At 38.3% G+C, this 12,093-nt stretch overlaps 1 protein-coding gene across 2 annotated transcripts; it reads left to right on the top strand.

Moving 5' to 3' along the window:
• Positions 1–2,129: 2,129 nt before the first annotated feature.
• Positions 2,130–11,229, top strand: LOC119789235 (vesicle-associated membrane protein-associated protein B/C-like). Of its 2 annotated transcripts, none has more exons than XM_038294049.1 (6): positions 2,130–2,404; positions 3,857–4,009; positions 5,989–6,092; positions 6,409–6,489; positions 6,863–6,994; positions 10,695–11,229. In XM_038294049.1, exons 1-6 carry the CDS (start codon positions 2,347–2,349, stop codon positions 10,860–10,862), a joined length of 696 nt encoding a protein of 231 aa, XP_038149977.1. In that variant the 5' UTR covers positions 2,130–2,346; the 3' UTR covers positions 10,863–11,229. The 2 variants fall into 2 exon arrangements, with proteins under 2 accessions (XP_038149977.1, XP_038149976.1); XM_038294048.1 differs by having other exon boundaries at positions 2,131–2,404; positions 6,815–6,994.
• Positions 11,230–12,093: the final 864 nt, after the last annotated feature.

The raw sequence follows: 12,093 nt of genomic DNA, 5'->3' as shown, positions 1-12,093 counted from the left end.
CCTCTCCCCTCACTGTTGATTGCGTAGGCATCACATCTGCCACACTGCTGCTGGAGTACTGCACTAAGATCCATTCTTCGCAGTGGAAAGCAACGCATCTTAACTGGAGTCCTCTACAAAAAGTTATAAGCATTTATGCCGGGAATAATATCACAGCTTAAACCATTTTTCTTTAACTGGGACCAAAAAGACCTCAAGAAATGTTATTGTCAAAAGTCTAGCAAAAGATGATTCACATCCCTGGAATAAACAACCATATACACATGCAGACTCAAGGGCAGATTTAGAGAGAGTACCCGAAGAGAACATATTTATAATTTGGGATTCCAACACAGGCCCTTTTTATGCCGCTATTAAGCCTCTATAGTAGCCAAATAACACTGTTTCACCAAAAGTGCTTAAAATAAACACTTTTGAAAATAAGTATGAATAAATTAGCTAATATTATTTGGTTGAGAGAGTGAATTATTATTTTTTGTCAAAAAATGGCAAACTCTTGTTTCTGTGCGAACTGGTCTCTAACAGTGTTTGTTATTATATACCTATATACATTTATATTTAGATTCAGACATCAAGGGGTTAAGATAAAGATTTAGGATTGAGGGGTGCACACTGAAGGCCTATGAAGAAGATACACTGCCCGCCACTGTCTTACAATATCATTACAGACAATTTTGCATAAATACCTGGTAGATTTGGATGTAAATATATTACAAAAAAGACAATTTTTAACTTCCAAACCTACCCATTGTGGGACAATAAAGGATATTACAAAGGAAAAATAAATTTTAAATAGAAGAAATATTTTATGGCCAACACATTCATGGTGCTAACTTGACATCAGCCAACAATTACTGACTCTCACCATGAGAGGAAGCCACCAAAGGTTTTAAATAAAGAAGCTGAGTGTTCTCCAGGCATATTAACAGAAAGTTGTCTGGAAGGAAAACCTGTGTTCAAAAAGTACATGTTGAAGGGCTATCCACAGCCTTGAGGGGGTCGGAAAACAAATCCGATTTAAGAGTTTGGGGAGGATTCTCACCTGCATCTGTAGTCCTTGCTTATAGAGCCATGCAGATCAATCCAGGGCATAGATTATACCTGCAGCCTTCCTTTAATCTGAAGTTGTTATCAGAGCAAAATAGAAAAGGACTTAACTTTTCTACACTGGTTCAATGGACAGTTGAGAGGCACATACTGTAATTAAATGTCTACCAAACAACCATGTCATCTATGGCTGTTGGTCCACTGCATTTTATCAAATATTAAGTAAATCCAGGTGTCCACCAGGAAATTATAGAGCATTTTATGTTTAAAGGTGATATAAACATGGCTTCCAAAATTATTATGTCGGATTTAATGACCAAGATTTGAATAATATTTATTGTCATTATAAAACCACACAATTTTGCTAAGACCCAAAACGTAGTAGGCACACATACTTATATAGTATAAAATACACGGAAGATAGGTGGAAAAAATTGAAACAAAAATTATAATTTTCAAAAGTCCTTAAAAGAAAAATATGTAGTATCTAGCAATGTTACAAACCAGTCTGTGGTCTGATGGCAGGGATGGTAGACCTACATTAGAAAATATGAAACCCTTTTATCATCCTTGTAACGATCCAACTCTCTGGGAAACAGTTTGATCTGCTTTAGTATTATTTAATAATTATTGCTTTTAAAATATATATATATATATATATATATACATATATATATATATATATATATATATATATATATATATATATATATATATATATATATATATATGAGTTTCCGTTTTCTAAAAAGAAATGCTGAGAACATCCCATTTCACTTATTTGCGCTACTTGTAAATATTGCAGGCCGTTTTGACATTTATTAGAGGCGCTGTCCTCTCTATTGTTCCATTTGTTGATCGCTAAAATAAGATTGTTCCTAGTAATTTTAGATATCTGAAATGTTTTTTTAGATGTGAGGAATGTTATTTTAGATATCTGAAATGTTCATTTTGACTAGGAACAAATGCATTTGAGACGTCTGGAATGTATATTCATTCAAACCAGTAAATGTCAAAACAACCTGCCATATCGGCCGGCTGATTTCCTGCTAGCGTAATCCTTCGTGACGTCATCGCGTTACTTCGACTCTTTCCTCTCCACTGCTAGCTGTTAGCTTCCCAACAGCTGTCGGTGGCCCTCAGTGAGCAAAGCCTGTCAATCTTAACGGCTCTGATTCCTTTAGAGGACCGCCGTTTTACTTACTCCAGGAACCAGCTGTTTTTCTTTTCTTAGGGTTTCCTACCGTGTTATACGGTTGTCGTTGCTCTTGCCGTCACGATAGACAGAAGTCCTGGGACATGGCCAGAGCAGAACAAGTGCTGGTGCTAGAGCCGCCACAGGAACTCAAATTCAGAGGTACGCTGGAGCCGAGGGCAGGGCCGAAGCTGGGCAGCTAGCTCTATTCGCTAGCCGCAAGCTGTGTGCCCTTTTAATGTGCTGTTTCTCATTTTATCTATTTAAAGGAATGGATATAACCTACTGGAACGAGTATTTAGCTAAATAGAGATTAAACATTTTACCGGGTAGCGTTTAGTTTGTCTTACAGGCTAGGAACATTGCTAGCTGTCATTGCAGCGTCAGGACAGGCCATCCATACCATTACTACAGTTGTCTTATCTGCTTCCTTTACTTTGGCTTTCATTTTCGGGATATATTGAATACCCTTAAGTTAGCTAATGTATAGCGGGATTCCTTAGGTTGTGTTTTGTGGTTTGACTTGTCAACCCAAGTCTGGCAAATAGTAGCTTTTCTAGCATTTTCTACAGTTTGTCATTGCTTAGCCTAATTACCATGCCCAGTGATCTAAGCTTGAAGCTAAGACTCAGAGCTTTATCGTTCAAAATGAACCGATTTGCTGCATTTAAAACAGACTGATTATGAAATTAGATTTAGCATGTTTTTAGTACTAATCTCCTTTCCCCCCTTATTCAATCTGAGGGGTTTTATGTTGTAGTACATATGAACTGGCTGCAGGAATAGCTTTGTAGGAATAGTTCAAGAGGGGGTGTGATCCCTGATTGATTATTGCAGCTCCTATAAAGCTAAGAGGAGCCAACAGAGGATGCACACATCACTGTTAAGGCAGTGATGAGCCGCCTTAAACAGAGGACATAGTCAGGTTCTTGGTAAGAGATTAGCTTTAATATTAAGCAACATTAAAAGCAAGTAGAAAGCAACAGTCTCTTAACTCCATCCTTGTGTGTTTTATGCTTCATTTAGCTTGCAGTTAAGGCTGGGGCATTTAAATATTAATGATGTTACAGCAGTTAAGTTTGATTTTTTTTAAATCCTCAGTATTGCATTTGATGAGATAAATTGCATAAAAATGTGCAGTTTCTTTGACATTTTTTGCCAGTTTTGAATAGTAAAAAAAAAAACAAAGGTGCTTTGTAGATTGATCTCATTTGTGTATCAAAATATATGTTACTACCAACTGCTCTTCATTTGTCAGATCATATTACAAGCTAGTGAGGGATGCATTATAGTCTGAAAAAAATGGGAGTTCTTAGTTTTGATTTTTCTAATGGATCAGGCTTAAAGATGTTAAATTTCCTATCTGAATGATCAATATCTATGTCTGGGTAATTGATCAGTGCATCTCCAGCATAAGGCTCTTTCTCTGGACTCTCATTATTGCAAATGCACAAGTGTTGTGCAAACTCTTTCGTAAGAGTTCTTGAATATTCAAATGTTTCTCCTTCAGTCTTTATATGAAGTTTATCACAACAGTTAAATATCATAATTATAATTTCAGTGACAGACTGTTAGCAGAAACCCCTCATTGGCCTATTTTTGTGACCTCTGCAGGCCCTTTTAAAGATGTTGTCACCGCCACACTGAAGCTCACTAACCCATCAGACAGAAATGTCTGTTTCAAAGTTAAGACAACTGCACCTCGCAGATACTGTGTGCGTCCGAACAGTGGCATCATCGACGCTGGAACTTCCATAAATGTTTCTGGTTTGTAAAAAATATTTGGTTACAATGAATTTTAGCCTTCTAATGTCAGTGTTCTTTTTTTTTTCTATGATGCCTTTATCTGATTTACAGTAAACAACCATTTGCTATCTAAAAAAAGTCTTTAATAGGATCTGATGAGGTTAAATGAATTGATCATCTTAACCTACAACAGTGACAAAACATTTCATATTTTTACTTGTTGTGCTAGAAAACCTCATTCCCAAATATTCAAAACCTAGTTTTAATCCTTTTGTCCGTAGCCATTTTCCATTTAATGCGTTTAATGATAAAGTGTAGAATTCACCACAAAGTTCAACAATGTCAGTCTTATATTTCTTATTTAAAAATGGTCTTCATTGATTCACACTCCTAATCAAAATTTTAAGAGATAGCTACAAGTTCACCTGCTACAAGTTTACTTCTTCCAGGGCACTAAGTTGTGCATCTGAGTTCCCCCACTCTCTTTCTGTACTGTTTACCAGGTCTGCTTTAAGGTGGATTATTTTGAAGCCATTCCAATGCAGATATTGCTGTTGGTTATTTAGTTATAATAGCCTTAATTTGGGCCAAAGAGTGTCCCTATGTCTTGATGGACAACTGATTGGATCCTGTGGCTCAGTGCCAGTGAACATGTTTTTGGATCTGCCCCTTGATTTAGTTCCACGCCCCTTCTGAAGAATGTTAAACTGTCCAACCTCAGCACCATAGTGTGAGACACCAAGGTTGGGAGTTTGGACGAATCTATCGATGATAGACTCGGCCCTGCAGTAACTTTTTTTTTTTTGGTGTGCTTCGTTTTTTGGACCTACGGGTTAAGATGCAGCCCGAAAAAACAACCATAAAGAAAACTCAACACTGTTTTTAATGGCACACACAAACTCCTTCAACTGCAGTATTTTCCCCTCTGCCACCATGCAGCAGCCGAACAAGAGAGAGGCTGTTTGTGTTTACAGGCTGCTCCATCTTGATTTTGACACAACAAATACAAAATTAAACAAGAAAAGGAAAATTCTTTCCTTCAGTGAAGCTGTGCGCTTTCAATTTTGCGCATTCAGACAAACAAATGAATAATGATAAAAAACTGTCTCATAACATTGTCAGAGGAACTGGAGAAGAGTAAACTATATATTTTTGACAAGAAAACAAGCATGTTTTCCCTATTAGGTTTTAGCAGTATGCGCAGGTTGTTAGCAATGATATCAGCGGCGCAGACGACGCACTCTGAAGGGGTGCTTGTCTTTGCCCACAAAGTCACCTGCAAGTATACATCATCCATCACCATTTGTTGGACTGACGAACAGTGGCTGGGAAATTGTAACATATTGCCCATCCTTATGAGACACCATGATTTTACAGGCCCTGTGAGAGCACAGTGCAAAACAATATTTTCTGAATAGTCTGGTTCAGTTTTATTTCTAATAAATTGTTCAAATGTTTTTTTTCCCCTTGCTCTAATTTCTTCTTTTGTCATCCTACTGCTCTACTTAAAGTTGCTCCCTCTTAAGAGACAGCGCTAAATGAAAACAATTGCAATTTTTGTAGCAGGTCTTAAGATTTTAATCAGGAGTTTACCTTCAGACTTTATTGGGATTGCAGGTATTTTTGTCTCAACTTCAGTCAGGGCTTTGACCATTAATAGGTATTTTTATGTTTTTTCGTTTCTTCTAAGGAATGTAACTCAGGTCTATGAATTATTCAGACATAAAACAGCTACATTGATAAAAACCAATGCTATCTACACATAAGAAATGAGAGAGAATCTTTTTTTAAATTCAGTCTTTCAGTTCATCCTCCTATAATTTTCTTTTGGCCTCATTTTTCTTTATATTTTTCTATATTTATGAGAGTCTAACACAGCTTGACCCATGCATGGTATTTATCACCATGTTGTATGTTTGGAAACCATTTGCGCTTTAGACATGTGTATATGTTGAAGACAATAAGCACTTTTGAATCTTCTCCTTCCTTTCCCTTCACAGTTATGCTACAGCCATTTGAGTATGACCCCAATGAGAAGAGTAAACATAAATTCATGGTGCAGTCCATTCTGGCTCCCAGAGACATGACTGACATGGAAGGAGTTGTGAGTATCAAATTAGGAAGTTTGGGGGCAAAGTTGCTGGGGTTAACCCATTAAATGAGGATTTATTTATGTTATTGGCTTAAAGGAGTAATAAGTAAGACATTTTCTGTTAAATGAACAAAAATCATTAATTATCACCCATAAACGATCGACAAAGCTAATTCAATTTGAACACATTTGAATATCTCTTAAGGAACACAACTCAGCAGTAATTAAGTTGATCAGTTCTGTGTGATGTTATCTATAATTCAGGACCTGTATGAATGGTGGAAGCCTGACTGAATCTTTACTGAATTCTGTTCGTTTCTGTGTACAGTGGAAAGAGGCAAGGCCTGAGGAGCTGATGGATTCAAAGCTAAGGTGTACATTTGAGATGCCTCTAGAAAATGACAAAGCTGTAAGTAGAAGTTACTTTTGTCTCACTGCGTCATTTTTTTGCCTTCAGACGTTACACTGGGAGCTTTTAGAGCACGTCTCACATTCAGTAGTCACTAAACAATGCATCATTGAGAAATGAGTTTTTCCTCATATGTTTAGTATTGTTTCAGTGTCCTGTCATCAGCAACAAGTTCTGTCATTCATTACATGATGTTTGTATTCATCCATGTTTGTTCCTGGATCTCACTCCCTGCCATGTTGGCATGTTTTCTTTTTCCTTTTTGCATTTCTCCTTCCTCCTCCACTGTCATTCCACCTACCCCACCCACCCACTCTCTCCACAGCATGAGAGTGAAAGCAACAAAACTGTGTCTTCCTCTACCTCTGTTAAGACCGAGCACCATGTGGCGCCTAAGTCCTCCAGCGCCTCACTGGATGACGGGGAGGTGAAGAAGATCATGGAGGAGTGCAAGCAGCTGCAGATGGAGGTGCAGAGGCTACGAGAAGAAAACAAACAAATCCGGGTGAGAAGCCCTAAAGCAGCGGTTTTGAAAAAGTTCATCTCCCCCTGCTTCGTTTTTTTTTTCATACTTCCTTCTGTCCTTCCTTTTTCTATACCCTCCCTGCTTTCCTTTTTGTCCTTGTTTACTTCCTTGTTTCCTTCCTGCTTTCCATTTTTCTTTCCGTTCTTCCAAATGTTATTTCTTCTGTCCTTAGTTATACAGGTGCTGGTCATAAAATTAGAATATCATGAAAAAGTAGATTGATTTCAGTAATTCCATTTAAAAAGTGAAACTTGTATATTATATTCATACATTACATACAAACTCATATATTTCAGATGTTTATTTTGTTTAATTTTGATGATTACAAATGACAACAAATGAAAATCTCAAATTCATCATATCAGAAAATTAGAATATTACTGAAGACCAATAAAAACAAAGGATTTATAGAAATGTTGGCCAACTGAAAAGTATGAACATGAAAAGTATGAGCATGTACAGCACTCAGTATTTAGTTGGGCCTCCTTTGGCCTGTATTACTGCAGCAATGCGGCGTGGCATGGAGTCGATCAGTCTGTGGCACTGCTCAGGTGTTATGATAGCCCAGGTTGCTCTAATAGTGGCTTTTAGCTCTTCTGAATTGTTGGGTCTGGTGTATTGCATCTTCTTCTTCACAATACCCCATAGATTTTCTATGGGGTTAAGGTCAGGAGAGTTTGCTGGCCAATTAAGAACAGGGATACCATGGTCCTTCAACCAGGTACTGGTAGCTTTGGCACTGTGTGCAGGTGCCAAGTCCTGTTGGAAAATGAAATCTGCATCTCCAAAAAGTTGGTCAGCTGCAGGAAGCATGAAGTGCTCTAAAACTTCCTGGTATGTGGCTGCGTTGACCCTGGACCTCAGAAAACACAATGGACCAACACCAGCAGATGACATGGCACCCCAAACCATCACTGACTGTGGAAACTTTACACTGGACTTCAAGCAACGTGGATGAAGTGCCTCTCTTCTTTTCCTCCAGACTCTGGGACCTTGATTTCCAAAGGAAATGCAAAATTTACTTTCATCAGAGAACATGACTTTGGACCACTCACCAGCAGTCCAGTCCTGTTTCTCTTTAGCCCAGGCAAGACGCTTCTGACGCTGTCTGTGGTTCAAGAGTGGCTTGACACAAGGAATGCGACAGCAGAAACCCATGTCTTTCATACGTCTGTGTGTGGTGGTTCTTGAAGCACTCACTCCAGCTGCAGTCCACTCTTTGTGAATCTCCCCCACATTTTTGAAGGGGTTTTGTTTCACAATCCTCTCCAGGGTGCGGTTATCTCTCTTGCTTGTACACTTTTTTCGACCACATCTTTTCCTTCCCTTCGCCTCTCTATTAATGTGCTTGGACACTGAGCTCTGTGAACAGCCAGCCTCTTTAGCGATGACCTTTTGTGTCTTGCCCTCCTTGTGCAAGGTGTCGATGGTCGTCTTTTGGACAACTGTCAAGTCAGCAGTCTTCCCCATGATTGTGTAGCCTATAGAACTAGACTGAAAGACCATTTAAAGGCTTTTGCAGGTGGTTTGAGTTAATTAGCTGATTAGAGTGTGGCACCAGGGGCCATCAATTTTGAACCTTTTCACAATATTCAAATTTTCTGATATGATGAATTTGAGATTTTCATTTGTTGTCATTTGTAATCATCAAAATTAAACAAAATAAACATCTGAAATATATGAGTTTGTATGTAATGTATGAATATAATATACAAGTTTCACTTTTTAAATGGAATTACTGAAATCAATCTACTTTTTCATGATATTCTAATTTTATGACCAGCACCTGTACTGTCCTTTCATCCTTTTTATTTTTTTCCCCTTTCCACTAAAAGCAACTCGGAGCAATTCACTACGGATAAATTCACTTTTTCGATGTTTTTGTTGGATCTGTTACTATTTCTAGCCCCTGCTTGGTTTTGGTTTCAACCACTCTTGAATCGCAATGAAACTGTCCTTCACTTATCGTTTAGAGGACGCTGTCACTAGCCGCAGCTTATTTTATGAACTAACATTTTAAACCCTTAAATAGGGTCAGAAATTAACACTCGCCAAATCCAAAAGACTTTTCAATTAGGCCAGTTAATGCCAGAGTACCCGCAAGGCCAGTAAATATTTGGACCACAGACACGTCCTTTCCTCTATTATTTTGGTGTGTCCTTTACAGAGAGCACACCCCCAATACCCCGTCCTTTAACAAAAGCTCCACCGCTATGTAGACTTTGGCTGAGCCTTCTAAAAGGCAACATGCAGAAGAGGAGAGAAGGTTTATTGAATAATGGCACTTTTTGGAAGACTGTGTTTTGTAAGACTGGCTTATTTATAACAGCGATGCTAAGCTACTGAACTACTCAGTGTTTAGAAAATACTCAAATGAGAACAGGAACGATTAATTTGTCGTAGGCTGTCAGTCTATGAAATTGGACAGCGTCTGTGAACACAAACGCAGGAAATGCAGCATTCACTGAATGCCCATATCTGAGGCCACTGTCAGGGCGCTGATGGTTTCATCAACACAAACACACAAAGATAAAAATTTTGGTCGGCACTGCCCTTGCCATTTAAAGAGAGGCTACGCTTTTATTTATGGATATTATAACAAATAAAAATAATTTGCTGTTTTTTTATGCTTTTATTTATGGCCACTATGAAATAAAAATATTTAGCATTTGCCCCTTTTTGAATGAAATTTAATGGAATTCTAAATTACAACTTTAGTTCATAAAACTACATTATCTTTTACCGTAATATTGTTTGCATTTCCTATAATACCTTAGTGAAATAACATGTTCCTTAAAAATATATGAGAGCAAATTATTTTAAGTCCGGCAGGTAAATAATTGGATCTTCCTCTCCAACTTGCCGGTGAGTCAAAAAGTAAATTTCGGATCCTGCCCTTATATCATTTAATGCTGACCTTATTGGGATGTAAGCGCTATCATTACAAGCTAGCAGTTGGTAGCTTTCATCATTCTATTAGATCTCTCCTGTACATATCTAGATCGCTTCATTTAGCTGCCTACAGTCTTCCTGAGTCTGATGATAAGCATAAACGGAGCAGGCTGTTGTTGTGACGTCTCTATAAACAACATTACGTTATAGCAGTGTTGTTATGACAGATTAATAGAAATAGAAAATGAATCAATCTAAAGTAAACTCACCCGACCTGAACGGATAAATTAGCAATAGAAAAGAGGCATTTCTTCCTTTCTTGCCAGTGTCCTTCAATCTGTTCTCTGTTCCTTCTTCAGGTAGTTCCTGCTTTCCCTCCTCTCTCTTTTTTTTTTCTTTTAGTCCTCCATCCTTCAGTCATCCCTCTTTCATGTGTCCTTGCTCATGCCCTTTTACCTTTCTTGTGCCTCTCCTTCCATTTGTTTGTTTCCTATCCACTTTTGGCTCATAATTAGCATTTGTGTTTTATATGTCACAATATCTGCAGTAAAACACATTTAAGTGGATAAAGTTATGGCTACGTTTAACGTTAGTAATAGTCAAATAATTCGCCACCCTTAATGTTGGTCTTAATTTTTAAACAGAGGTGTCTTGGAAGCTTCATCTTAACCAACTTAAAATATACAGAATTGTTATAATGCTGCTTTTTTCTGCTAGATAAAGGATTGGCATGTGACAAGTGTTTGTTCAGAAAGCGCCTTTGATGGGTTTTGCTTCCTTGCTTCAGGAGGACGACGGCCTGCGGAAGAGGAAGCTTATAACAGTGCCTAGTCCTCACTCCAAGAACATGGCTAACTCGATGATGACGAGGGAGGAAGGCCTGAGCACCCGCGTCCTTGCATTGTGCTTGCTCTTCTTTGTGATCGGAGCCATCATCGGGAAGCTGGTTCTTTAGAGACGCAGACAGAGCACAGCGACCGACGGAAGGATGGACACCGTGTTTTAAAGGGCACGTAGCGATGACGGCAACGGAGATCAATGTCTTCTGGGTTTTCTGTTCATCTGTTTGCTTTTTTTTCCTTATAATTTAAAAGCTATTAGCCGGGGGTTTATTGTTCTTCAACAACAACTATTGTACAATGATGATTTAAAAGACAGCTGAGTGAAAAGCTCTAAATTTCTACTGTTAAAAAAGGCGTTCATCAGGCAGTAAGGATGGCTTGAGTAAACACTGGTGAACTGGCAACATTTGAGATATTTTGGTGTAGATTCAGACCCATGTTAATCTTTACTTAGAATGCAAATAAAATGCCAAAAATCCAGTTAGTTTTGATGATTCCCATGATGGATGCTTCTGTTGTTGGCAGCACATTGATCGTCTTCAGAGCTTAGCGTTGGTTAATGCTGCCTAATTGGGCAGATCTATTTACTTTCCTAATCGATTTGTTTCTGAGCGTTGATAAAATAAGTCAAAGCCAATTTCCTGCTTCCTCTGCCTCAACTAGTACTGTGAAACGCCAGCACTCTGGCAGGGATATGATTCATCTCCGTTCCCCATGGTGTATGTTTCAATAATGTTGATAGGCTGCACTCTTAATGGAGCTAAGTTGTAATACCAGGCTGTTTATGTCCGTCTGCTTTCTAATCCGTCTGCAGTACCGACCGTCGTCACAGCATCTTATTGCCACGCTGCTTTTAAATAATCTAGTTTAAATACTGAAATTCATACTGGTTAAACTGGATCCCTTCTCACTGCTGGTCGTACAGCAGGAGCGGCAGGTTTTGCAGCAGTTCATGAAAATGTTTCTTTTTTCTTTGAATCGAAATACCATGCATGTGTCCTTAGTAACCATCGCTGAAGGATAAATTTAAGAGAAACTGATCAGGTGACTTGTGGCATCTTTTTTGCTGGGTTTTATCACGATGAAGGTATCTGACACTGAGGTGTTTTTATTCATGACGATCCTTTTTCTAATGCGAGTTTAATCATATTGTACAGAAGGTCTGACTACTTTAAAGGGAGTGTTAAAAACCACCGTGTGTCTAAGGAGAGTGAAAGGTAAACAAAGGAGGGCAGGCCCAAGTTAAACCACAAAGCTTAGTGTTTTTTGTCACACATCTGGCTTTTTTTGTTGTCTTTTGTACTCGAGTCTTGTTGTTCTTCACTGCTTCTGATCTTTTTTTTT

The sequence above is a fragment of the Cyprinodon tularosa genome, unplaced genomic scaffold (assembly GCF_016077235.1).
Source record: "Cyprinodon tularosa strain WSP-4 unplaced genomic scaffold, ASM1607723v1 ctg333, whole genome shotgun sequence".
NCBI classification, from domain to species: Eukaryota; Metazoa; Chordata; class Actinopteri; order Cyprinodontiformes; family Cyprinodontidae; genus Cyprinodon; species Cyprinodon tularosa.
Note: the sequence above shows the minus strand (reverse complement) of the source record. Positions and strands in the feature narration are given on the sequence as shown.

Excerpts from the sequence above, each read along its gene's own strand:
- LOC119789235 (XM_038294048.1), top strand. The coding sequence starts at position 2,347 with ATGGCCAGAGCAGAACAAGTGCTGGTGCTAGAGCCGCCACAGGAACTC. Across the intron at positions 4,010-5,988 it reads AACTTCCATAAATGTTTCTG|TTATGCTACAGCCATTTGAG; the intron begins GTTTGTAAAAAA and ends TTCCCTTCACAG. Across the intron at positions 6,995-10,694 it reads AAGAAAACAAACAAATCCGG|GAGGACGACGGCCTGCGGAA; the intron begins GTGAGAAGCCCT and ends TCCTTGCTTCAG.